The following is a 27,872-nucleotide window of genomic DNA, read 5'->3' as shown; positions in this document are numbered from 1 at the left end:
AGGAGAGGAAGGGACAGTTTTAACAGCTAGTTCTTTAATGGAAAGAAAAACGGAGAGAGGAAGAAGTAAAATATGACTTGGAGAGAGAGATTTGATTTCAAAGATTACATATTAATTACTGTTTGTGGTGACCTTGGTGTGAAACCAAATCCATTGCTGTAGAGTCGATTTCGACTCATAGTGACCCTATAGGACAGAGTAGATCTGTCCCACAGGGTTTCCAAGGCTGTAAATCTTCCCCCCCGCCCCCCATATTTTATTGTGTTTTAGGTGACAGTTTATATAGCAAATTAGGTTACCATTTAACAATTTTTATACAGCTTGTTCCATGACATTGGTTATATTTTTCGCAATGTGTGAACATTCTCATTATTTCTTTTTTTTTTGTTCCATTTCCATTAATCTAACTTCCCTGCCCTTCTTTGGCATCTCACCTTTGTTTTAGGGTAAATGTTGACCATTGGGTCTCATATAGTTGGTTATTTAAGGAAGCACAGTATTCACGAGTGGTAACTGTTTTATTTTATAAGCCAGTCTGTTATTTGCCTGAAAGGAGACCTCTGGGCATGGCTTTGGTTCCAAGTTCAAAGGGTATCTTCGGGTGATGGTCTCTGAGGTTTCTCCAGACTCTGTCGGTCCAGTGAATCTGGCCTTTTTTTAGGAGTTTGAGTTTTGCTGTACACTTTTCTCCGTTTCTATCCAGGACCTTCTATTGTGTCTCTGGTTAGAACGGTTGGAGGACTGTAAATCTTTATGGAAGCAGACTACCACATCTTGCCCCCATAGAGCGGCTGGTGGGTTCGAACCACTGACCTTTTGGTTATCAGCAGAGCACTTTAAGTACTGCATATAGTCTTCCCCTTAATTTGCTGCATAGGATGGGGGTGGGGCAAGAGACAGTTACTGACGTTATGAAATATTTGCATGTTTCATTGCCAGTGTTCTTTTTTTCACTTTATTGATTAATAATAACTCCACAAGGGAGTGTAAGGTCCAGCAGAGTACAAAATTAGATGTCAGCTAAATTGAGTTGGGCTGTTTTTTCTTTTTTAAAGCATTCTTTTTCTGGTTTTCATAGCTGTGGGAAGTCAAGAATACATATCTTTTTGGTAAACTAATAACCATGTTATAAAAACTTCAATTAAGTCTTAGGTGATAGGGCTATACATTGCACTGCCGTGAATTCATTTGGGAATTGTCCCCTAGGATAAGAGGTAGTTCTGGAAGGACAGGGCAGCCCCTTCGAAATAAGATTAATTTAGGAATTTATTCCTGGTCTCTGTAGAATAATCTGATTACCAATGAACAGTCTTAAGAGAGGAATGACTTGGAAGGTATCCCAATTATTTTTAGATAATGGAGCATTCATTTTATATTAACATGTGTCTCTAATTTCCAATATAACACCTAAAGTGGTTACATTATGTAAGTTTTTTTCTAAATTGCTTCTTTGCATTGATAGCTGTCTATGTATTTCAGTTGCTATAAAGGTCAGTTTAATTTTCCGTGTTAGTATATGCATTCTTCAAATTGTTACATAGCTGCTAACCCTGATCTTCTTGAGTTTATAGTTTGTAGTTGCTACTATTAAATCAGTTAACAGACATAATAAAAATATTACTTCACATTTTGTGTTTTGGGTGTGAACTGATGATTTGTTAGTGTTGACTGGTTCCAGGCAGGGCCACTTAGGACCAGCCCTCCCTTGCTTGAGTTAAAATTTTCATGGTCCAGTCCTTAATTTTCAGGTCTAATAATCTTTCTTGGGGTAGTTCAAATTGATTAGCTTCTTGGTGATGAACTGCTAAGTGTATGGTGAGTGACAGGGTCCATTATTAGCAGTAAATTGACATTCCAATGTATGATAGTATCACAACTGGGAAATGGAATGGTTTGAGTGATTATTTCGCCGTAACTCTGGGGAACCCTAATGAAATAGCCCCAGACAACAATAGCAATCTGTGGTGACAGGATTGCTCTGTGCCTTTGGAGCAGTGCTTGTTTACCTTAGACAGAGCTAGGTGAACATAAATTTAGTCTGTTAAACCATTTTTTGAGCCGACCACTTCTATTCAGTTAACATATGTTTTAGATTTCTAAGAACTTGATTCGGTTCTCGACCACGGAGGAAATGTTGGTCCTCAGGCAAGTCACTTAACCCCATAGGACCTAATTTCCTTATGTCTAAGAAGAATTCAGATTGCATTGATTCTGTGTACCTTTTCATTTCCCACTGCTAACCAAAATGTTAGAGGTTTGAGTCTACCCAGAGGTACCTCTGAAGAAGGGCCTGGTGATCTTCTTTCAAGAAATCAGCCATGGAAAATCCTCCGGAGTACAGTTTACTCTCATAGACGTGGGGTTGCCGTGAGTTGGAATCAACTTGATGGCAGCTTACTTATTTTTCTAATGTGCATAGGCTTCATAGCATTCCTGTGATACTGGGGGAGGAAAGCCACAAACTAAGCAAGCTTCACTGAGGTCAGGTAATGTCAGACTTTACTTGAAAAGTTTGTGGAACTCTTACCAGAATGTTAGTCTCTGTTATAGCCCTTTGCCTTCAGGATTACTAGTCGTCCTCTGTCACCTGTGTGGAGTCACGTGGGACCCTGAGATACGAATGGCAGATGCCAAATTAAGGAAGGGAACATAATCATTTTGTACGGTGGGGATTGTCTCGAATGAAAGAATTTGTGTTTTTTAGAAGATGTGAGAGAGAAGAGGAAGTTGTTTCAGTTTGACTTCCCGTGTCTAGGGCAGTCTCTGCCAGTTGTCTAGTTAATGTGGTAGAAACATATTTTAACTCTGAAGGTGAAGAAGATAAATGGATTTTTCAAATATACAACTAAAAGCTTAAATAGTTTACATTATTTTTATTGATTATTTAAAAATAATTTCCCAATTGGGATTAATGTTTTCTTGGAGTAATGAGGGATCTTTAAACTTTTCAAAATGAAATTTATTCATTTATCAAATATTTGTTGTATGCCCAGCACAGTGCTAGGTGCTAGAGATGCAATAGTGATTAAGATTGATGTTGCCCCTGTCTTCTCAATCAGGGATTATAGTCTGGGGAAGAAACACACCCCTCCCCACGATGAACTGTAAACAGAATGGATACAAATTTGGTAAGTGTGGTATCCCATGGCACTGTGATAGATAATAATGGGGGATGCATACGAAATTGGAGGGCTCATTTTAGGCAGAGTGGTTAAGAAAGGCTTCTCAGAGGACATGGAATTTAAGCTAAAATCTGAAAGATGAGAGGGAATTACATATTCAAAGAGTAGAATAGCATGTGCAAGGGCACCGAGGCAGGAAAGAGCTTACTTAGACTGTTCTTGGAACTAAATGAAGGCTATGTGGCAGGAGGAGAGGAAAAGCAGCACAAGATAAGTTTGGAAGAGTAGATGGGCCATATTATGTGCCGCTTTGTAGAGCATGATAAGATGTTTGCATTTTATTCTTAGTTGGAAGCTGTTGAAAAAGATTTTCGGCGGGGAATGACATGAAAGGGTTGAACAGAAGATCGCTTTGGCTGTTGTTGGAGAATGCTGAGCAGAATCAGGGAGACCAGCTAGGAGTCTGTCCCAGTATTCAGTGGAAGAGATGTTGATGACCAGAGGGTGGTGCCAGCAGAGAGTGAAGTGAGGACTTTGGAATTGGAACTGACAGGGTTTGCTGATAGATACAGGAAAGAGAAAAAGAAGAATCCATGACTTTAAGATTTCTGGCTTGAACAACTGGATCGATGGTGCTATTTAGTAGCAATAGGGAAAGAGTGAAAATTGGGTTCGGATTTGGTTATATTCTTCTGAGATGCCTGTAAGATACCAAGGGGGAGATGTGGGATAGGCAGTAGGATATATAAGCTAGCACTCTGAGCAGAAAGTTGGACTGGAGATAAAAATTAGGATGGAAAATGAGTAGGTGCCATTTAAAGCCATGGGAATGGACTCAGTCACCTTAGGGAGACAGTAAGGAGACAGTATGGGTTCCTGGGAAGGTGGGAAGGATAGGACCGTAACACAAAGGCAAGAGGCCAGTGTGGGTACAAGATGCAAGTAGGTTTGTAGATTTGATGGGCACGAAGGTGAGATAGTTCTAATCTGGCTTCTGTATTTTGTGAAGTAGAATCCATGGTTGTCTACCAAGAAGGAGGAAGATCCTTGGGAGCTTGAGGGGGGCTGAAAAATTTGAAATATAGTGGGGAACCAGAGAAACATAACAAGATGACCTGATAGTGTTGCGGGCCCCATTGACCATAACTTTACAGTAATTGTTTCAGTCTGTCTGGTTGTGAAATGAAGGAGGGGAATTCCTCTAAGTTTGGTAGATGAGTGATTAGGTGATATACGTAAATGGCATGAGAGGGGGAAGAGTTTGAAAGTGTATTTTGGAAGTCAGGAGGTCACTGGCTTATGTTGTCTGGTCAGTCTGCGTGACTTGTTTGTGATGATGTCGGACCACCTGCTGAGTAGCTTTACTACGAGTACACTAGGGTTGTAGTGTTCTTTACCATCAGTAGAGACAGGCTAAAACTCTTTGACGGTTACGCTGTTATCGTTTGGGGTTCGAAAGGATTCTGACACAAAAGAAACAAAGTGTTATAATATTAGCAAAATACAAAAATATATGTCTACCAAAAATAAGGTTTGTGCTCAGAAACTTTTTCTGAGTCAAAATGAAGTGTCACCTTATCAAAGATTACCTAATACATACAGCTTATGATTTATGGAAGTTGTGAGTATGCTGAACAAATTTTATATTTTTTTCCTGAATGAATATTTTCTAAATATTCACAACTAAAATCTAATTAAGCCACTTAAAAATATCTTGTTTCCTCTTCATTCCAAACTGTTGGTATAAAAGTTATTTATTTTTAAAATGTGGATACTTAAGAAAAAGAATGTTATTTGATTAACTTTTTATTTATTATTTTTCTAAACATTTTAAAGAATTTCATTTTAAAAACTTTTAAAGGAAAACAACTCCATTTAAGAAGTCATTACCAAAACAGTAGAATTGATGATCCTGTTAGAAAAAGATTAAAGGGGGTGTTTTCAGTAGTATCCTCTTCTCTGTGCTTAAATTTTCTAGAGGATAAGCTGGCTGTCATTGTAAAGAGGGGCATAATATTTTATGTGCAGCAAAAATCTTTTTGAAATATTTTATTTCTTTGCTTTTGTGACTTACGGAGTGGCTGAAAGCTGTGATACCAAAAGCAGTTTGGTGGAATAAGCAATATTTGTATATGCTGCCCTCAGTGGCAATACCCCAAGTCGTCTTTCTGTTCATAGAATACACAATGGCATTTTTCTGTGTGTTTGTTTTTAAACAGCTTTATTAAGATTATTCCTTTACCATGCAATTCACTCATTTGAAGTATACACTTCAATAGCATGTGTGTGTGTGTGTGTGTGTGTGAGAGAGAGAGAGAGAGAGAGAGCCATTCATTTGCTTAATGCAGGTTTGAAACACCAAGCTTGCCATTCTGAAAAGTGAAAATGTTTATTTAGAACATGGTCTGGGTCCCAGATTGGGACGTGAAAAGCTATTCTAAAGCTTTAGAATATGCAGAGAATTTCAATAACTTCCTTTCTCAATCCTGATACCATACACTAAAAATGAACCATTACTGACCTGATAGCGTTTTCCTTTGCTTAATGGTATAATTGTTTATAGATGTCTGCTTTCCTTTAAAGTCAGCATCATTTTTTTTTAATGCTTCTACTCTGTCTAGAGGAATACTTAAATATATGAGTTGATATATGAAATCTATTCTGCCCATAGTGATTATACAAGTTACAGTTGCATAGCGTGTTATGGTTTAACTTGCCGCTGTAGAGGTAAGCTAAGAAGTAATAGATAAATTTGGGTGCTTTCAAGAGCTTTTGCATTGAAATATACTCCTGCGGACGTGCACACGCACACACACACAGCTCAGAGCTTTTTGATGTGCATTTGGCTGGTATGTTTCCCTAGGTGAGTGGTTCTCAATTAGTACTTCATTTTTGGTACCTTTAAATAGAATAAATTCTTGCCTTGATGTGGAAGTATATTCATTTAGATACTTAAGACACATAGTATATGTATGTATATACTATGTATATAAATATATATATAGTATTTACGGTAATATACTTATATACATAAGACACATAGTATGAAACAAAAGAATGATAATAATTATAAATGTTTTTAAGCTTTATGGGATCATTCCCACCTATGTTTAAATAATGCTGAAATAGCTTTCCCTCCTTAAAAACAAAACTGAAACTACTCCTTGGATCCACTATCCACTTTCTGTTCATCTACCACTCATTCTGCCCCTCATTATAGAAAAATATCTAGGAAAAGTTTTGTATATTCTTTATCTCTCCTTCTTCACCTCGCAACCATTGCAGTTCAAGCTTTCATCATTTTCGCTCCCACGTTAATTTCTTACCTTGCACAGTCTTCCAGTTTCACTCTTGCACAGGCCCTCTTCTGCCCCCTGCAGTTTTTTAAAATGATCAGTGATGATTTTGGAATATAAGTCACTCCTCTTCTTAAAACAAATTTTCAGACTCACACCTAGAAATTCTGATACATTTGGTTCGGGTGTGTAAAAGTTTTGGTATTTTTAAAAAGCTGCGTATGTAATTCTAATGTGAAATCAAGCTGAGAACCATGCTGCAGTGGCTTCCTTCATATTCATAATAAAATGTGAACAATTTTCCTTGATCTACAAGGCTCCTACCTAGCTCTCTGATACCATCTTCTACTAATCTCTGTATCTCACTCACTCCACTTGAGTCACATTGCCCTTTTTGGAAAGATACGGGAACTTTGTTCTCTTTGTCACTGTATCTCTGTAATAGAACAGTGCCTTCTTGCACACACAGGTGCTTAATAGATATTTGTTGAATTAATGAATGTTATATAGACACTGTGAGATGTTCTTATTCAGTAGTAGTGACTATGTAATTAGTGCTGACTAGATTGGTAGTCAGCATTAATTGTTCTTGCACATAGAGTAGCTGAAGTGAAAGGAAGAAATGATAAAGTGAAAGAGCTGTTCAGAAGATTTCAAAGGGTGGCTCGAGAAGATAAAGTTTAGTGAAATGTGCAAAGACCTGGAATTAGAAAATGAAAAGCGGAGAACACACTTGGCATTTCTCAAGCTGAAACAACTGAAGAAAAAATTCAAGCCTCTTGTTACAACATTGAAGGATTCTACAGACAAAATATTGGACAACGCAGGAAGCATCAAAAGAAGATAGAAGGAACACACAGTACCGAAAAGAATTGGTCAACATTCAGCCATTTCAGGAGGTTATATATGATACAAGAACAGATGGTACTGAATGAAGAAGTCCAAGCTGTGCTGACAGCATTGGTGAAAAACAAGCCTCCAGGAGTTTACTGAATACCAATTGAGATGTTTGAGCAAACACATGCAATGCTAAAAGCACTCATTCATCTATGCCAAGAAATTTGGAAGACAGCTACCAGGCCAACTAACTGGAAAAGATCCATGTTTGTGCCCATTCCAAAGACAGGTGATCCAACAGAATGTGGAAATTATCGAACAATATCACACATGTGCAAAATTTTTGCCGAAGATCATTCAAAAAGCACTTGGCAGCAGAACATCGACAGGGAACTGCCAGAGATTAAGCCAGATTCAGAAGAGGACCTGGAACAAGGGATATCATTGCTGGTGTCAGATGGATACTGGTTGAAAGCAGAGAATAGCAGAAAGATGTTTACCTGTGTCTTATTGACTATGCAAAGACATTCGACTGTGTGAATCATAACAAATTTTGGATAACATTTTGAAGAATGAGAATTGCAGAGCACTTCATTGGCTCGTGTGGAATCTCTACATAGACCAAGAGGCAGTTTTTCAGACAACGAGGAGATAATGTATGGTTTAAAATCAGGCAAAGTATGCTTCATGGCTGTATCCTTTCACCATACGTCAATCTATATGGTGAACAAATAATCCGAGACGCTGGACTATATGAAGAAGAACGTGGCATCAGATTGGGGGAAGACTTATTAACAACCTATGATATACAGGAAAACCCTAGTGGTGTAGTGGTTAAGTGCCACAGCTGTTAACCAGAAAGGTCCGCAGTTCAAATTCACCAGGCGCTCCTTGGAAACTCTATGGGGCAGTTCTACTCTGTCCTGTAGGGTCACTATGAGTTGGAAATCGACTCGATGGCAATGGGTTTGGGTTTTATGATATACAGATGACACTGTTGTGCTAGCTGAAAGCTAAGAACACTTAAAGTACTTACTGATGAAGACCAAAGACTACAGCCTTCAGTATGTATTATACCTCAATGAAAATCCTCACAACTGGACCAGTAAGCAACATCATGATAAACAGAAAATATTGAAGTTATCAAGGATTTCTATGTACAGGTTCCTCATGAGCACAGTGAAGCATTCCGGAATCCCCATTCTTCACAATATTATGCATAATTTGTTACGACCCACACAGTTGAATACCTTTGCACAGCCAATAAAACACAGGTAAACTCTTTGTGGTATTCTCTGCTTTCAGCCAAGATCCATCTGGCAGCATCAATGATACCCTCATTCCAGGTCATTTTCTGAATCCAGCCTGAATCTCTGGCAGTTCTCTGTTGATGTACTGGTGCAACTGTTGTTGAATTATCTTCAGCAGAATTTTACTTGTGTAAGATATTAGTGATATTGTTCAATAATTTCCTTATTCTGTTGGATCACCTTTGTTTGGAATGGCACAAATATGGGTGTCTTCCAGTTGTTTGGCCAGATAGCTGTGTTCCACATTTCTTGGCATAGATGAGTGAGCACTTCTAGTATTGCATGTGTTTGTTGAAACATTTCAATTGGTATTCCGTCAATTTTTGGAGCCTTGTTTTTTGCCCGTGCCTTCAGTGCAGCTTGAACTTCTTCAGTCAGTTCTGTTGGTTCTTGATCATATGCTGCCTCTTGAAATAGTTGAACGTCGACCAATTCCTTTGGTACAGTGACACTGTATTCTTTCTATCTTCTTTTGATGCTTTCTGCATCATTCAACTTTTTGCCCGTAGAATCCTTCAGTATTGCAACTCAAGGTTTGAATTTTTTCTTTAGATCTTTCCACTTGAGAAATTCCTACCGTATTCTTCCTTTTGGTTTTCTGACTCCAGGTCTTGGCACATTTCATTATAATACTTTACTTTTTCTTCTTGAGCTGCTCTTTGAAATCTTCTGTTGAGCTCTTTTACTTGCATCATTTCTTCATTCACTTTAGCTACTGTACAGTCAAGAGCAAGTTTCAGAGACTCTTCTGACATCCATTTTGGTCTTTGTTTCCTGACTTTTTTTGATGACCTTTGCTTTCTTCACGTCTGATGTCCTTGATGTCATTCCACAACTCATGTTGTCTTTGGTTGATTTGCTTCAAATCTGTTCTTGAGGTGGTTTCTAAATTCAGGTGGGACATACTCAAGGTTGTACTTCAACTCTCACGGACTGGTTTTAATTTTCTTCAGTTTCACCTAGAACTTGCATATGAGCAATTGATGGTCTATTCTGCAGTCAGCCCCTGGCCTTGTTCTGACTGTTGATATTGAGCTTCTCTATCCTTTGTTTCCACACATGTAGTCAGTTTGATTCCTGTGTATTGTTTGGTGAGGTCTACATGTATAATTGCTATTTATTTTGTTGAAAAGGTATATGCAATGAATAAGTCATTAATCTTGCAAAATTCTGTCATGTTGTCTCTGGTGTTATTTCTGTCACCAGGGCCAAGTTTTCCAACTGCTGATCTTCTTTGTTTTCACCTTTCACATTCCAGTCACCAGTAATTCCTAATGCATCTTGATTATGTGTCCGATCAATTTCAGACTGCAGAAGTTTGTAAAATTCTTCAGTTTCTTCATCTTCAGCAAAAGTGGTTGTCATAAATTTGAATAATAATTGTATTAACTGGTCTTCCTTGTGGGCATATGGATATTATCCTATCACCGACAGCTTTGTACTTTAGGATGGATCTTGAAATGTTCTTTTAGATGATGAATGCAATGTCATTCCTCTTCAATTTGTCTTTCCCCACATGGTATACCATATGACTGTCCAATTCTTAATGGCCAATATCAGTACAAATCAGCTCACTAATGCTAGGATATCAATCTTTATGCATTCCATTTCATTTTTGAAGACTTCCAGTTCTCTTAGATTTACATTTTATACATTACAGTTTCTGAGTATTAATGGATGTTTGCAGCTGTTTCTTCTCATTTTGGTCATGCCACACCAGCAAATGAAGGTCCTGAAAGCCTGACTCCATCCGCGTCATTAAAGTCAACTCTACTTTGAGGAGGCAATTCTTCTTCATTCATATTTTGAGTGCATTCCAACCTGAGAGGCTCATCTTCCAGGATTGTGTTTGTGAAACTAGTTATGAATAATGAAAGTTGAATGTTATATAAAAAGCATATAAAATTAAAAAAAAAAACTTTTTTTCAGCCACAAAATACTATTCTTTTGATCCCCCATTTAAAAATAGAAAAACCATTCTTAGGTGGTAAGCCATTCAAAAGCAGGAGGTAGGCAAGATTTGGCACTTGGGTCATACATAAATTGTTTGCCAACCCTTGTGTCAGTAATGGCATCCATTTATTTAATTTTGACTGAGATATCAGATTCTTGACCAATAGTCTTTTTTCGCACTGCACAGTATAGTGTTTTAACTTTTGTGATTGGTGGCTAATTGCCTCTGTAATAAAAAGTTTACCTGTAAATTTTATTTCACAGAGCTATTAGCCCCTTGTCAGGTTGGTGTCTGTGCATCTGAATTTTAACGCTTCACTGCTGGGCCATATTATTTGAGTCTGTCTTTTCTTATGTCGTTACATATCTTTTGTCTTACTACTGTCTATAGCAATTTATAAACCCTTTATTGACTTTTCTTTCTATCCTGTCTCAGTTTTCCCACCTCCCTCAGATGTGCTTCATGGGCTACTACCACTCCCCTCACAATAAACTACTTGCACCCAAGTTCTTATTTTAGGGTTGGCTTTTGGCAGAACCCAAACAATATAAGTCAGTGCTTACAGATTGTATCATATTACTATTAGCAGGATACAGCTCTCTCCCTCCCATGTCCCCCCTACTAGGAGTGTGTGACTTAACTTCCGTAGTGGTTGACATGGACACAGTGTACAGCAGAAGTGACAAGTCTCAACCTTTGTTAGTCTTTGCAAATTTTCTGCCCTTGATTCTCTATTCTTAAAGAGAAAAGTACATCATCTGTAATATGTGTAACCAATTACTTTATTGTATGGTAGTCTCCCCTTATCTGCGGGGGACACGTTCCAAGACCCCCAGTGGATGCCTGAAACCACGGATAGTGCTGAACCCTGTATGTACTATATTTTTTCCTGTACATAGGAGCCTATGATAATTTATAAATTAGGCACTGTAAGAGATTAACAGTAATAACTAAAAATAGAACAATTATAACAATTGTTATAGCAGTTTCACTTCTGGGCTAAAGCATTGATGGAGCCATTTCATAAACAAGATGGCCGTCACCCAGTTACTGGGAACACAGGCACCGTGATACTACAGCAGTCGATTTGGTAACCTAGGTGGCTACTAAGTAACTAACGAGTGGGTAGCAGGTAAAGCTTGGATATGCTGGACAAAGGGATGATTCACATCTGGGTGGGACGAAGTGGGACAGTACAAGATTTCATCACACTACTCAAAAAGTAGCACAATTTTAAACTTATGAATTGTTTATTTCTGGAATTTTCCATTTAATATTTTCAGACTGTGGTTGACCGCAGGTAACTGAGACCACTGCGGAAAGCAAACCCACTGTATAGGAAGATTCCAACCATGGTTGTCTTCTGTGAGCCAGATTAGATGTTATTTTCAAATGTCATTCTGCAGATTCTGCCTGGAAAATAATTTAAGATTCAGGGTAGTTGATAAATTGTCAATTTTTAAAAGCCACTGTTACATTAAAATGAGCTTTATACAAGAATCATGACAATAGTTTTTTTATATGCAAAGATACTCTTCAGGGTTTTTATATCCTCCTTTCTTGCCCTAGAAGGCTTTGTTTGGCTGCTGTTCTTGTTTTTGAAACACCAGTTTCTTTCTTTTTTGGCTCTTAGTAAGTTTAAACTATAATTGATCCAAAAAGTCTTTACTTTTATTGCTTCTAAAACTTGGCGAAGTTGGATTTTACTGCTGTAAGTTTATTGTTAGATCTGCTTTATCTGTGGATAGCTAAATCTTATGTAAATAACATTGTTTTCTTTATTTGATTTCAGTTTATTTGCTTGCATAAAGCTGTTAGTTTTTAATGTTTCCTTTTACACCTGTACCAAAATATGTGGAAGAGAAAAAAGTTGGACAGTGTGATGTTTTTACATACTTTTCTTGGAATGTGTTTGGGAAAGCATGTATGGTTGGGGTGTTTGTTTTTTTTTTAAAAGCTCTTTATTAGGTTATAGCATGTACTCGTGGGTGTTTTCTTTTCTACGCTCTTTTCCTTCACCCAGGATATTGTTTTTTATTTACTTGTTCCCGATCTTTTTACCATCCCTTGCCCACTTTATTGGAGTCCCTGAGTGGTGCAGATGGTTAAGCTTGATGGTTTGAGTCCTCCCAGAGGCACCTTGCAAAAAGACCTGGCAATCTACTTCTGAAAAATTAGCCATTGAAAACCCTATGGAGCACAATTCTACTCTGACAGACACAGGGCTGCCATGAGTTGAAATTGATTCCATGGCAGCTGGTTTTTACCCACCTTTACACATGGCTCTGACCTCATAAACCCCAGCTTTTCTCACCTACTTTATCATCAGAGTGTTATCCATTCTTCAAGTTAGGCTCAAAATCCACCAATGCTGCTTCTTTATTAACCCTTCCCATTCTAGCCCCCAGGGTTCTGTTTGTTTCCTAAACAACTACAGAGAGTATTTACTCTTTCTGTCATCCACATGTTTCTTATTGTATGGGACATAGCATTATTAGTTATCCTGTGTATTCTGCCTCAGCTACCTTGTATACTGGCTTTTCCGGGCAAGAGAGTGTTTTTTCTTGGCTCTGTATTTGTGTGTATAATCTATCATATAACAGGCACTTGGTATTTAATTAATTACTTACGTTAAGTACCTAATTAGTTTTCTGCTTTTAATTTCTCTCAGGGTAGCCTTGTTGATTCTTATGGGTCTTGTTTGTTTACTGTTTCCTTTTTATAGATGTAAAAAAAGATTGGTCTGACCACGCTCTCTGGTGGGAAAAGAAGAGAACTTGGCTTCTTAAAACGCACTGGACCTTGGATAAGTACGGTATTCAAGCAGATGCTAAGCTTCAGTTCACTCCTCAGCACAAATTGCTCCGTCTACAACTTCCCAACATGAAGTATGTGAAGGTGAAAGTGAATTTCTCTGATAGAGTCTTCAAAGCAGTTTCTGACATCTGTAAGACATTTAGTAAGTATCAGATACATTCTTTCTGTAAATTATGAGTTGTGATGATGTTTACATGACTGATAACTGACATTTAGCTTATCCCAAGGGCTGGGAATTGGGTTGAAATATCTGTGTATACGCGTGTGAAAATTGTACTTTATTCTTTAAAGTTTTTATGTTGATTTAGGATAAATAAATACTGGATTGAGGTGGAAAAAAGGAATCTAGTCAGATTCTTTCCTCGCTAGAATTAGATCAAATATTTTAAATTATTATGTAGTTCTACAGAAAAGGCATTATTTTGAGATGAATATATGGCTTTTGCACTCTTTCCTTCACATGAGCCACTATTTGATTTTAGTAATTTCAGGGGCTCATAGTCACTTCCTTCATTGAAGGCCTGGCACAGCTCCAAAGGACATGGCTATGAGTGTTGTATACCTTAACCAGGCTACAATTCGAGCACTTTCATAGTAATTCTGTTTGTACTTTCTGAGATGAGCTGTGGATTACTTTAGGCTGACCCAGTTATGTCGTATGACAGAAAGTAGCCAACCATTGGAGAAAATGTAAACTATTATCATCACTAGTAGTACGTGGCTCTCTTTACTGAATTTGTTCTTTTTTAAAATTCTTGGTTAAAAATGCTTCATGCTTTTTCATATTTGTTTTTCAAATAGACTATAGCTTTTTAAGCATATGTTGTGTTTTAAAATTATACTAGTAATTTATGAATATACCCTTTGTTGTAGAAGAATAACAATACAGAAGTAGAAAGGAAGGTTTTCCTCCCCATAAGTAACCATTGTCAACAGTTTGGTGTTTTTCTATTCATTTATTTATATGATTTATTCACATATATTAGATTTTTTGTTTTTTTTTTTTCATAAATTGGACCATTGTGTATATATTTTTTCTTGCTCAGTACTGTCTTAGAAATTATTTTTTTAAACTGTCTCACGATAATTCACAGTTTAGATGTACTATTTACACCCTGATTTCCCTATTAGCGGACATTTAGGTTGTTTCACTATTAAAGAAAGGAACCCTGGTGGAACAATGGTTACGCACTCAACTACTAACCAAAAGGTCAGCGATTCGAACCCACCAGTGGCGCCATGGGAGAAAAGATGTGATGATCTCCTCCTGTAAATATTACAGCGTAGGAAACCCTATGGGGCAATTCTGCTTGGTCCTGTAGGGTCGCTGCGAGTTGGAATGGACTCGATGGTACACAATTACTGCTGCTACTAAAGAAGATGCTGCAGTGAGCTTTTTTTTTTTTCTTATCGTTGAAAATACTTGAAAGTCTTTGGTTTGGGATAGTTACAGGGGCTCACAGTCTTCTTGCTGTCATTAGCCACACATTCATGGCTGTACCCTACGAGCAAATGTTGGCTCCTGTGCAATGTCTCAAACACTAGCTGAGGATGGCGTGGAGCAGCTGTGACTGTTTTCCCCTCAATCCAGGACCCTCTCCTGCCCTTTATGATTGTTGACTTAGAGTTTGGAGGAATCAGATCCTCTTCCGTCTCTTGTGTATGGTTTAGACCGTCTCTTTCTTTGAGCGTTTGTAACTTGTTTGTCTTTTAAGGATCACTCATCATTTTTGGCCCTCTTACTGTGATTTTTCTTGTTTTCTAGCAGTGTTACGACTTTCTACCCTCACCCTCAATTTTTAAGTATCTTTTTCTGTCATTTCAGAGGATTTGGGGTGGGAGGGAAAATATGGGTAGATTTTAAGTTACCATTTTGATCTAATGCCATTGGAAAAATAATGCCTTTTGTATTTAATGGCATTTTTAAGAAAACAGAAATAATGTAGAGAAAAGTACAATTAATTTTCATTATCTAGAATTAATAGCTGTTAATATTTTTGTCATTTTGCCAGCTTTTTTTTTACTCTTATTGTACTTTAGATGAAGGTTTGCAGAGCACACTAGTTTTTCATTTAAAAACTAATGTGCATATTGTTCTGTGACGTTGGTTGCCAACCCCACGACATGTCACCACTCTCCCCTTCTCGACCTTGGGTTCCCTCTTACCAGTTTTCCTGTCTCCTCCTGCCTTTTCATCCTTGCCCCTGGGCTGGTGTGCCCATTCAGTCTTGTTTTGTTTTATGGGCCTGTCTAATCTTTGGCTGAAGGGTGAACCTCAGGAGTGACTTCAGTGTCGAGTTAAAAGGGTGTCCAGGGGCCATGCTCTCGGAGTTTCTTCAGTCTCTGTCAGACCAGTAAGTCTGGTCTTCTGTGTGTGTGTGTGTGAGTTAGAATTTTTTTCTACATTTTTCTCCAACTCTCTTCAGAACCCTCTGTTGTGAACCCTGTAAGAGCAGTCAGTGGTGGTAACCGTGTACCATCTAGTTGTATTGGACTCGGTCTGGTGGAGGCTGTGGTAGTTGTGGTCCATTAGTCCTTTGGCCTAATACTTCCCTTGTGTCTTTGGTTTTCTTCATTCTCCCTTGCTCCAGATGGGATGAGATGGCCACTCACAGGCTTTTAAGATCCCAGACACCACTCACCAGAGTAGAATTGTAGAACATTTTCTTTATAAACTATGTTGTACCAGTTAAGCTAGATGTTTCCTGAGACCATGGTCCCCACAGCCCTCAGCCGAGTAATTTGATCCCTCACGGAGTTTGGATGTGTTTGTGGAACTTCTGTGACCTTGCTTCGGACAAGTTTTCCTTGCCAAATTTTTTTAAGGCAAGACAATACAAAGCTCCTGAGTCTAAGTCTCCTAACTTCCCTTCACAAAGCAGCTACTGTCATAAATTTATTCTGTATGCTTTCGGTACCTTAAAGGAGCCCTGGTGCTGCAGTGGTTAAAAGCTCAGCTACCAACTGAAAGGTCGGCAGTCCGAACCCACTGGCCTCTCCTTGGAAACCCTGTGGGGCAGTTCTACTCTGTCCTATAGGGTCGCTATGAGTCGGAATCAGCTCAATGGCAACAGGTTCAGTACTTTTAAAAAATATCAAAAAAATACACACACACACACGTGTACATGTGTATCTTAATCTTTGTGTGTATATGTCCATAAACAGTATATGATGTTGCCGTTGCTGTCTGGGTATTTTTAATACAATTTTATACATATGTGCAAGAATTTTTCTTGAGTGTTTTAAGTATACACATAATTCATTTCGCAGCGTACTGTCAAATTTCTTTCGCAAGTGGTTATGCCAATTTACATTCTAACTAGCAAGCAGCATATAAAAATACTTATTGCCTGACAGTCTCACTGACACTTGAATACTTCACATTTTAGTGTTTGCTTCTCTCTTTGGAAAACTACAGTATAAAGTTTAGAGTGCCTTTATATCTTTGTTGGCCATCTCAGTTTCTTTTTTTGAACTGCGTATTTACCTCAATTGCTCGTTTTCCTTTTATCTTTGGCTATCGATTTTAGGAGTTCTTTGTAAATTCTAATTTTTGAAAGTTGCATGTGTTGTAAGTAATTTCTCCCAATCTGTTCCTTGTTTTTAACCTTTGTTCATGATTTTATTTGTAATATAGAAGCTATAAAAATTAGCTTTGCGGGATTTTTTTGGGGGGGAGTATTGTTTATGAAAACTTTTTCTATACTGAATTATAGGCATCATTTATATTCTTTTAGTTTTAAAATTCTGCTTTTCATATTTAACTCTTTAGTCTACCTGGAATATACTTTTGCATGTTTTACGAAGTACAAATAGTCTACCATTCTAGCCAACACTTAACGGAATTGTCCGTGATTTCTCCACATATTTGTTTTTGTTGATTCTGTTTTTGTTGTGTTGCTGGTGTGTGACTTTGGAGAGACCCCATCTGTTACAGAGTACAGATGCTCCATAGGTCTTCTTGGCTGTGATTACCAGCAGATTACCAGGACTGTTCTGCAGTGCTGCTGGGTGAGTTTGAACTGCCAACTTTTTGGTGAGCAGCTGAGTGCAAACGTTTTGTACCACCAGGGACCTTTCTCCCACGTATCTGTAATGTCAGTCCGGTCATATACCAACGTTCCATGTTGTGTAGGCTTTTGTTTCTGGAATTTCTACTCTTTTTCATTAATATATTTTTTCTTATGTAAATACCATACTATTTGAATTTCTGTAGCTTTATAATAAATCTTTTTATCTGCTGGGGAAAGTACCCTTTCCTTGTTCTTTTTCAGAATTGACTTGGTTGCTTTTGGAGCTGTGTACAAGTCTGTGTGAAAATTGGAATCAGTTTGTTAATTTCCCAAAAAAATTCCACAGTGATTGATTGGCAGTGCCCAAGGTCTTGCATTGAATATATACATTAACATGGAGAGATTTTATTTTTATTATGTTAATTTTATTGTGCTTTAGGTGAAAGTTTACAGTGCAAATTAGTTTCTCATTCAAAAATTTATACACAGATTGTTTTGTGATATGAGTTGCAATGCCCACATTGTGTCAACACTCTCCCCCTTTTCCATTCTACCCATTGTTCCCAGTGTCGATTTGTCCTGTTTTTCTGTCCCTTCCTGCCTTTTCATCTTTGCTTTTGGGCAACTATTTCCCATTTTGTCTCGTATACTTGAATGAACTAAGAAGCACGTTCTTCGTGTGTGTTACTCTTTCTTTTATAGGCCTTTGGACTAACAATTTCCTTGTGTCTTTGGTTTTCTCATTCTCCTTTGCTCCAAACAGGATGGGACCAATAGATGTGTCTTAGATGACCACTCCCAAGCTTTTAAGACCCCAGAAGCCACTCAACAAAGTAGGATAGAGGACATTTTCTTTATGAACTATGGTATACCAGTTGACCTAGATGTCTCCCAAGACCATGGTCCCCAGCCCTCAGCCCCAGCAGCTCAGTTCCTCAAGGTGTTCCTCAAGGTATCTAGGAAGCTTCTGTGACTTTGCCTTGGTCAAGTTGTGCTGACTTCCCCCTATATTGTGTGTTGTCTTTCCCTTCATAAAGTTGCTACTTGTCAGCTATCTAGTTGGTGATTTCCCCTCCCCACCCAATACCTACCCACTCTAGTAACCATCAAAGAGTGCTTTTTTCTGTGTGTAAACCATTTTTTGAATTCTTACAATAGTGGTCTCATACGGTATTTGTCATTTCGTGATTGAGTGATTGACTTATTTTACTCAGCATAATAATTCCTTCCAGATTCATCCATGTTGTGAGATGTTTTGCAGAATCATCATTGTTCATTATTGTTGCGTAGTATTCTGTTGTGTATATGTACCATAATTTGTTTATCCGCTCATCTGTCGATGGTCATTTAGGTTGTTTCTGTCTTTTGCTGTTGTGAATAATGCTGCACTGAACATGGGTGTGCATATATCTATTCATGTGACCACTCATTTCTCTAGGTTATATTCCTAGGAAATGGATTGCTGGATCTTACGGTATTTCTCTTTCTAGCTTTTTGTGGAGACATCATACTGTTTTCCATAGTGGTTGTACTATTTTGCATTCCCACCAGCAGTGCGTAAGAGTTCCAGTCTCCCCGTAACTTGTTGAGCATTTGTTATTTTCTGTTTTTTTTTTTTTTCTTTTCATGCCAGTAATGTCAGGATGAGATGGTATCTCATTGTAATTTTGATTTGCGAACCTGTAATGGTTAATGATAGTGACACGAACATTTTCTCCTGTGTCTGTTAGTGCCTGAATGTCTTCTTAGGTGAAGTGTCTGTTCATATCCTTTGCCCCCTTTTTAGTTGGATTATTTGTCATTTGTTGTTGAGGTGTTAAAAGTATTCTACAGATTTTAGAGATTAGACCTTTGTCAAATATGTCACAGTCGAAAATTTTCTTCCAGTTTGTAGATTCTCTCTTTTCTCTTTTGGTGAAGTCTTTTGATGAGCATAAATGTTTAATTTTTAGGAGCTCCCAATTATTTAGTTTATCTTTGGGTGTTTGTGTGTTGTTGGTTGTGGTTTATATTGAATTTATGCTGTGTATTAGTGCCCCCAGCATGTTCCCTATTTTTTTCTTCCGGTATCTTTATCATTTTAGGTTTTATATTTAGGTCTTTGATACATCCTGAGTTAGTTTTGTGTATGGTGTGAGGTATGGGTCCTGTTCCATTTTTTTACAGATGGGCATCCAGTTTTGCCTCCACCATTTGTTAAAAAGACTATCTTTTCCCCCATTTAATGGACTTTGATCCCTTGTCAGTGATTGGGTGACCCTAGGTGGATGGCTTTATGTCTGGGTTCTCAGTTCTTTTCCATTGGTCTGTATGTCTGTCCTTATACTAGTACTAGGCTGTTTGGACTACAATAGGTTCTGAGATCAGGTAGTGTAGGGCCCCTCTGTTACTTTGCTCTTTTTCTTCTGTAATGCTTTGCTTATCCCAGGCCTCTTTTCTTTCCATATAAAGTTGGTGATTAGTTTTCCTGTCTCGTTAAAAAATGTTGTTGATGTTTGGATCACAGTTGCATTGTAATTGTAGATTGGTTTGAGTAGAATTGACATTTTCACAATGTTGACTGTTCCTATCCATGAGCATGGTGTGTTTTTTGACTTTTGGTTTCTTGCAGTAGTGTTCTGTAGTATTTTTTGTATAGGTCTTTTCTGTCACTGCTTAGATTTATTCCCAAGTATTTTATCTTTTTAAGGACTATTACAAATGTTATTGTTGCCCTGATTTCCTTTTCAGGGTTCTTTTTGTTGGTATATAGGAGTCCAGTTGATTTTTGCATGTCAGTCTTCTACTTCTCTGCTGAAACTATTAGTTTCAGTAGTTTTCTTGTGGAGTCTTTGGGATTCTTTATGTATGGGATCATATCATATCATCTTTGAATAGGAATAGTTTTACTTCTTCCTTTCCAGTTTGGATGCCCTTTCTTTTTCATGCCTTATAATTGTTCTAGCTAGGACTTCCTAGCAAACAAGATGTTAAGTTGGACTGGTGGTAAACGGCATCCTTGTCTTAGTCCCGTTGTCAGGGAATGCTTTCAGCCACTTCCTGTTGAGAATGATGTTAGTTGTTGATTTTTTATAGATGCCCTTTTTTATGTTGGGGAATTTCCGTTCTATTTGTATTTTATTGAGAGTTTTTATCAGGAATGGGTGCTGGACTTTATCAAATCTAATTTCTGTGTTGATCAAGGTGATCATGTGATTCTTTTTTTTAGTTCTATTTATGTAGAGGATTACGTTGATTGATTTTCTTACATTCAACCATCCCTGCATACCTGGTATGAATTCCACTTGGTTGTGGTGTAATATGTTTTGATAATGATGCTGAATTCTATTAGCTAGAATTTCATTGAGAATTTTTGCATCTGTATTCATGAGAGATATTGGTCTGTAATTTTCTTTTTTTGTGGTGTCTTTGCCTGCCTTTGGTATCAGGGTTATGCTGACTTCATAGAATGAATTTGGGAATATTCCTTTCTTTTTTATTCTGAAATAGTTTGAGTAGTATCGGTGCGAGCTCTTCTCTGAATGTTTGGTAGAATTTTTCAGTGAAGCTGTCCAGGCTAGGGTTTTTTTTTGTTGTTGGAAGTTTTTTTATTACCTCTTCAACATCTCGTAATGGGTCTCTTCAGATTTTCAACTGCAATTTGTGTTAGTTTAGGTAGGTAGTGTGTTTCTAGAAATTTATCCATTTTATTTTGTCTAGGATCTCAAATTTGTTGTACAGTTTTTGATAGTATTCTGTTATGATCCTTTTTATTTCAGTTGGTCTGTTGTAATATCCCATCTCATTTCTTATTTGGGTTATTTGCTTTCTGTCCTGTTTTTCTTTTGTCAGTTTTGCCCATAGTTTGTTGATTTTGTTCAACTTATCAAAGAACCAACTTTTGGTCTTGTTGATTCTGTATGTTGTTTTGCCATTCTCTATTTCTGTTCTTTATCCTTTCTTCTGTTGGCTATGGGCCTCTTTTGCTTTTGTCTTTCAGTTTGTTCAAGTTGTAGAGCTAACATTTTGATTTGGGCCCATTCTTCTTTTTTGATGTGTACATTTATTGCTATAAATTGGCCTCTGAGCAATGCCTTTCCTGTATCCCAAAGGTCTCAGTATGTGTTTTCATTGTTATTTGATTCTGGGAATTTTTTTTATTCCTCCTTTGATTTCTCCTGTTGCTAAGTTGTTTTTAAGCAATGTGTTATTCAGTTTCCTTGTATTTGTTTTTCTTTCTCTTCCCGTTACTGATTTTTATGGCATTGTGATTAGCTCTCTCAGTTTCATTGAGGGTTGCTTTGTGGCCTAAAATGTGGTCTGTTTTGGAGAATGTTTCATGTGCATTGCAAAAGAATGTATACTTTGCTGGTGTTGAGTGGAGTGTTCTATGTCTGTAAGGTCAAGTTGGTTGAATGTCACCTTTAGACCTTCTCTATGTTTGTTGAGTTTCCTTCTAGATGTTCTCTTTACCGAGGGGTGTGCTGAAGTCTCTTACTGTTATTGTGGAACTGTTTAGTTCTCTTTTTAGTGGTATTAGAAGTTGTTTTATGTATTACAGAGTCCTGTCATTGGGTGCGTAGGTATTTATTAAGGTTATATCTTTTTGGTAGGTTGTCCCTTAATCATCATATAATGTCCTTCCTTGTCTTTTATGGCGGATTTTGCCTTAAAGTCTATTTTAGTAGAGGTTAGTATTGCCACTCCTGCTGTTTTTTGGTTTTTATTTGCTTAGCATATTTTTTTTCCATCTTTTGATTTTTAATATATTTATGTCTTTGTGTAAGCTGTGTGTTTTATAGATAGCATATTGATGGGTTGTGAGTTTTTTTTTTGTTTGTTTTTTTTTGGTCCATTCTTTGTCTCTTTATGGATATATTTAAGTCATTGATATTTGCTGTGGTTATCAATAGGTATGAATTTATTCCTGTTACAGTGTTGTTTTGTGTGTGTGAGGTGCTGACATTTTCTTTGTGCCTCGTACTTTCTGTATTGAGTTCCTTTTTTTTTTTTTGGATTTTCTTTTCTTTCATTATTACAGATTTTGTGTTTACTGAGTCTTTATGTTTTTCTTCTTTTTTTTATTTTGATGAGTAGGTTTGTTAACTTTCTTTGTGGTTACCTTGAAATTTACCCCCATCTTCCTGAGTTTGAACCAGTCTTTTATTATTTGATATAGCCTTGACTTCCTTTCCATTTGACGATTCTATACCTATGTTGTTCCTTTAAATTGTTTTGACTTTGCTGACATTTATAAATTGATGTCTTGTTTCCCTGTTTTAATTCTTTTAGCTTTATTTGATTATTGAGTTATTTACCTAGGTTGGTACCTGGCTGATGCTGTCCTGTGACCTAACCTCCGATTGTTGTCTGATGTTGTAAGTTTGGATTGTTTTTGATATACTGTCTTAATTTCTGTTTATCTAGAAATATCCTAATATCACCATCTTATTTGAGAGAGCATTTTGCACAATATATTAGTCTTGGTTGTTAGTTTTGTTTTGTTTTTTTTCTTTCAGGTTTTTTATGTCATCCCATTGCCTCCTTGCCTGCATAGTTTCTGCCAAGTAATCAGAGTTTAGTCTTAAATTGTTTCCCCTTTATAAGTGACTTTTAGTTTCTCTTGAGCTGCTCAGAATTCCTTGTCTTTGCTTTTGGCAAGTATGATTATATGTCTTGATTACTTTCCTTTCAGGTTTATCCTATATGGGGTTCATTGAGCTTCTTGGATAGTCACCTTTTTCTTCAACAGTCTTTTTTATGGTTTCCATTTTTCTCTCCCTGTTCTGGAATTCCAGTCACTCACAAATTTTTGCTCTCAATTATGTCTCACATAATTCTTAGGTTTTCTTTATTCTTTTCTGATTCCTCAAACAAAGTGGTGTCCATGGATTAGTCTTCAGTCTCACTGATTCTGTCTTCCATTATTTCAAATATGCTCCTAAAACCTATCGAGGTGTTCATTTCTGAAATTTTGTTGTTTATCTTTTGTATTTCTAGTTGCTGTTTTTGTATAACTTCTGATTATTTATTTTGATGTTATATTCTTGTATTATTTTTCTGAATTCTTTTATTGCCTTGTCTGTTTTTTCCTTGATTCTGGCTGTGTTTTCTCTGATTTTGCCTAAGTTTTCTATTATTGTTTTCTGTTTTTTATTTGGTTTTGTCTGTGCTTTCTTTGATTTCTTTCCCAATCTCTTCATATCGGTAATTCCACTGCCTCTTCTGCTCTGGAAGTTTATCTTATTCTTTATTTTGGCCATTGGCTTGAGTCATCTTGGCTTGTTTTTATATGTTTTGATATGTCTGCTGTCTTTGAGACATTAAGGTATTATTTTATTTATTGATCATATGTCATTTGTTTCCTCTTGCTGTTTTGTTTGCTGTGTCAAGGTAGGCCAGACTTGCTTTGCTGCTTGCTCCTCCATGGGCACAATAGCCCACCACCTTGCCTGGGTGTTCAGGCAGCAGCAGGCAATGCAAACCTGCTTCACTGTACACTGGTTTGGCGAGGTGGCTGAGGGTGGACTGGGCAGGTGCAGTCTGCCCTATGTTGGTTCAGCAGCAGTGTGGGAGCATTCACAGCTCATCGCCAGATGGGCAGGGATGTCAGACGGGGAGTGGTACGGGCTCACTTCATACCATTCGGTAGCTGGTGGAGTGACAGGAGGGTAAGGGCAGTGTGGTCCCAGTGTGGTGGCAGGCCTGTGCACCAGGGATGCTCTAGCTGCTGTGGCGTGGCAGGGGCCAGTGAGAAGGGGGTAGAGGTGGCATACAGGTCTAGGTGAGGGGAGAAAGGAAAGAGAGAAAAAAAAAGAGTGGGTGGGTTGTGGGACAGACCTGTGGGCTGGCAGGAGGTAAGGGCTGGTGACGTACAGGATTAGGTGGGGGGGTAGGGTAGAAAGAACAAAAAATAAATAAATGACTGCACGGTAGGGGCTGGCAGGTGGGTGCAAGGTGGACCTGGGGCAGCAACAGGTTGGTGTTACTTTATCCGCAGCCATGCAGCAGGGGACTAACAGGAAGGGTGGGAGGAAGGAAGAAAAGGAAGGAAGGAAAAAAATGGCAACACGGCTTGGGCTGGCAGGTGGTGGTGGGGGAGATCTAGTGGCCCTTGGGAAGGGAGAGGGAGGTTGCTTACAGGGCTAGGTGAGAGGGGGGAAAGAGAAGAAAAAAAATTTGCACTGTGGGAGTTTATGGCTGGGGGTGGGGTAGACCTGGGGTAGCAGTGATCCGGTGGTTTACTATCCGCATTAGTGTGGTTGGGGTCATGGGGTAGGGGAAGGTGGTGTACAGGACTATGTGGGAGGGAAAAAGAAAAGGAAAAATAAATAAAACTGGCAGCATGTTTGAGGCCTGTGAGTAGGGGAAGGGCAGACCCTAGGGCCAGTGGGAAGGGAGGGGAGGTGATGTACGGGGCTGGGTAGGAGGGAGAAACACAAAAAAGCAAAAAAACAACTTGTGGTGTGGAAGAAGTTGGTGGGTCGGGGTGGTGCAGACCCAGCGCAGCAGTGGGCTGGTGGCCCTGTAGCTGTGGCAGCCTGGTGGGGGTTGGCAGGAGGGGTAGAAGTAGCATGTAGGGCTACGTGGGAGGGAGAAAGGAAGAAACAGGAAAAAAATTGCACAGCAGGAGGGCGTAGGACAGGCTGAGACAGGAGCTTATAACATGTTGTAGACCCCAGGTGTGGGGACTGCCATGATGTAGGTTGGGGGTGGGAAAGCATGTTCCTCTGGTTACCAGGTGCTTTGTCCTCTGTGGAGAGCTCTGTGGAGTTGTCTTCCAGTACACCCTGTCCTGGGTCATTGCTGTCTGTGTTCCAAGATGGTGACACTGTGCTGTATTAGCTGGTAGGGGACTTCCATTCCATATGTCCCTTCATTCTGTTTTCTGTCAGTTTCTTATTCCACTCAGGGTTTGATCTAGTTCTTTATTCCTTCATTTGACGCTCAGGGTTCAGGATTGACATTTATATCTGCTTCACTTAGTTTTTCAGGTGTTTGCTACAGAGGGACTGCATGGTGTGTTCTTCTGGGGTGCCAAGTTGGCCCCGCCTCTATTTTTCTGTAGAATCTTCCCCTCTGTGAACAAGGCCTATCTGTCCTTTTTTTTTTTTTTAAATAATTTTTATTGTGCTTTAAGTGAAAGTTTACAAATCAGGTCAGTCTCTCACATAAGAACTTACATACACCTTATCTGTCCATTTCTTGAAGTGGTCTTTTATGTCCTTGAATAAAGTTATATAATTTTATCCAAAAAAGTATTATACTTTTTTTTTTTTTTAGGTTTATTTCTAGATGCTTTATATTTTTTCTGATTGGATACAGTTTTTTGTAAGAATGCTGTTGATTTTTTTCTTTTAATTTGATCTGTAATACCTTGCTGAACTCTTAATGAATTCTAATAATTTAACTATTGACTCCCTTGTATTTTCTATGTAAGTGATCATTATTTCTTGCAAATAAGTTTTCCCTCTTTTTCCAATTTTCGTACATCATATTTGTCTTCTTGAATTTGATCAGACCTCTCGTACAGTGTTGAATAGTAGTAGTGATCGTGAATATTGTATTGTTCTTGAGTTTAATGGGAATGCCTCTAACATTTTAAAAATTTACATTATGTTTAATACTTGTTGTGTTTTGGGAGTTGTTTGTTGCTTGTTTATGGTTTTAAACTATAAATGTATGTGAGATTTTAATCAGATGGAGCTCAGGGAGTGACTTGCCCAAAGTCTTGCAGAGTGACAAAACCAACCTAAGTGCCCTAACTCATAGCTCTTTATACCATACTGTGATTTATACCTAATCTTCATTGCCCACGTGCAGTCACCAAATCTCATCGATTTTTCCTACTGATGTTTTACACATCATTTAGTCTCCACTGTACTATAAAAATGAGGTTAAGTGTTGAGCATTAGGATTTTCAAGTTGTTACACAAATAATATTTATGCCTCCTTCCTAAATATACTTGTAGTGGGTTTTATCTTTTATTATTGTTTTATTTATTTATTTTGGCTACCTAACACCTCTAAGTCTCTACCTGTGTTTTGGAGATTTTCTACCTTATGAGTCATGGTGTGAGACACAGCCTGCCTAACTCTCTCTCTGTAAACCAAAAAGACCAGTTGTCCCCAGACCTCCTCACAGCTGGGGTGCAGGCAGTTGGCCAGACCCCACATAACATGCCCATCAGAAGTTATCCTGGGACTCTGAGAAACTAGTGACTTAAATAAGCTGAAGCAGTCCATTCTAGTTACGTGGCAGCCATAGGCAGCTTTTAAGAGCAGAGTAGCATAGTGCCAGTGAGAGCACTCTACTCATCTGTGCAATGGGTTATATTGTCCCGTTTTAACCCTGGGGTCTCTTCATCATACTAAAATTTTGTATCTGCAAAGTTTGAAATTTAGATTATAAGAAGAATGGTGATACTCTCTTACACAAAGAAGTTAGGAGAGAAACTTGATTTATGAATAGATGATACAACTTTTTTCTTAGGTTCTTATTTCAAAGTAACTTCAGAATTACTGAAGAGTTATAAAGGTAGGAGAGAGAGCTTCTTATGCTTTTCACCTAGCGTCTCCCAGTGTTAATATCTTATGTAAACACAGCACATTTTATCAAAACTAAGTGTTTACCATTACCAGCGTTAAACTGTAGACTTTTTTCATATTTCACTAGTTTTTTCACTAATGCTTCTTTTCTGTTCTCAGGATTTCTAATCTAAGATACATGTTGTATTTAGTCATCATACCACCTTAGTCTTTTCCAGTCTGTGACAGTTTTGGAAATCTTTCCTTTTTTCCATGACCTTGATTCTTTTGGTCAGTTATTTTGTAGTTGTTCCTAAATTTGGGTTTGTCTGTTTTCTCATGATTAGACTGAAGTTGTGAATGTATGGTACGTGTACCACAGAGGTGAAGTGCCCTTGTCATCACATCACATCAGGTGTACACCATATCAGTGTTGCTTGTCACTGGTGATGTTGGTCATGATCACTTGGTAAAGGTAGTGTCTTCCACGTTTCTCCACTGTAAAGTTAGTATTTTTTCCTTTTTAACAGTCCATTTCTTAAAAGTGTGTCATTAACAAGACTGCCAGCATTCAAAAGGAAGGGAATGAAGTTCCACTTCTCGGAGAAAGGAGTATCAAAGAATTCATCTACATATGTTAAAACTAACACAATAGTTAATAAATATTTTGGTAGAGATACTTTGGGGCTATGCAAATATTGTTTTTAAGTTTCACCTACTAATTTTAGCATAATCACCTTGCCTGCAGCGGTTATTGCTGTGGTGTTCTAATGGTGCTTTTTTTTTTTTTTTAATAGTTCTCTTATTCTTTCTACATATATTATTTGGAATCCTTTTACAAAGACAGACTTACTCAAATTGGTGTTCTTTTGGTTTAATCCAGTACTATCATTTTTATCATTATTTTGTTGTTCACATTGTTCTAGCTTTGGCCATTGGGCGCACTTTCAGATTGGCTTCTGAGTCATTTGACACGCCCCCATCTTTCCTCCTTTCTGTCTTTCTAAATTTATTTT

At 37.9% G+C, this 27,872-nt stretch overlaps 1 protein-coding gene across 3 annotated transcripts in view; it reads left to right on the top strand.

Annotated features, from left to right (window-relative positions):
- Positions 1-27,872, top strand: part of FERMT2 (FERM domain containing kindlin 2) — a 99,801-nt gene that overhangs the window by 22,713 nt on the left and 49,216 nt on the right. For all 3 annotated transcript variants that reach the window (XM_064292491.1, XM_003408627.3, XM_064292492.1), the window contains exon 3: positions 13,245-13,478. In XM_064292491.1, coding sequence (XP_064148561.1) covers positions 13,245-13,478 — 234 coding nt within the window. The remainder of the gene's footprint in view (positions 1-13,244; positions 13,479-27,872) is intronic.

This window comes from Loxodonta africana, chromosome 10 (assembly GCF_030014295.1).
Source record: "Loxodonta africana isolate mLoxAfr1 chromosome 10, mLoxAfr1.hap2, whole genome shotgun sequence".
In the NCBI taxonomy this organism is placed as follows: Eukaryota; Metazoa; Chordata; class Mammalia; order Proboscidea; family Elephantidae; genus Loxodonta; species Loxodonta africana.
The sequence above is the reverse complement of the archived record's forward strand: the minus strand, read 5'-3'. Positions and strand labels throughout refer to the sequence as shown.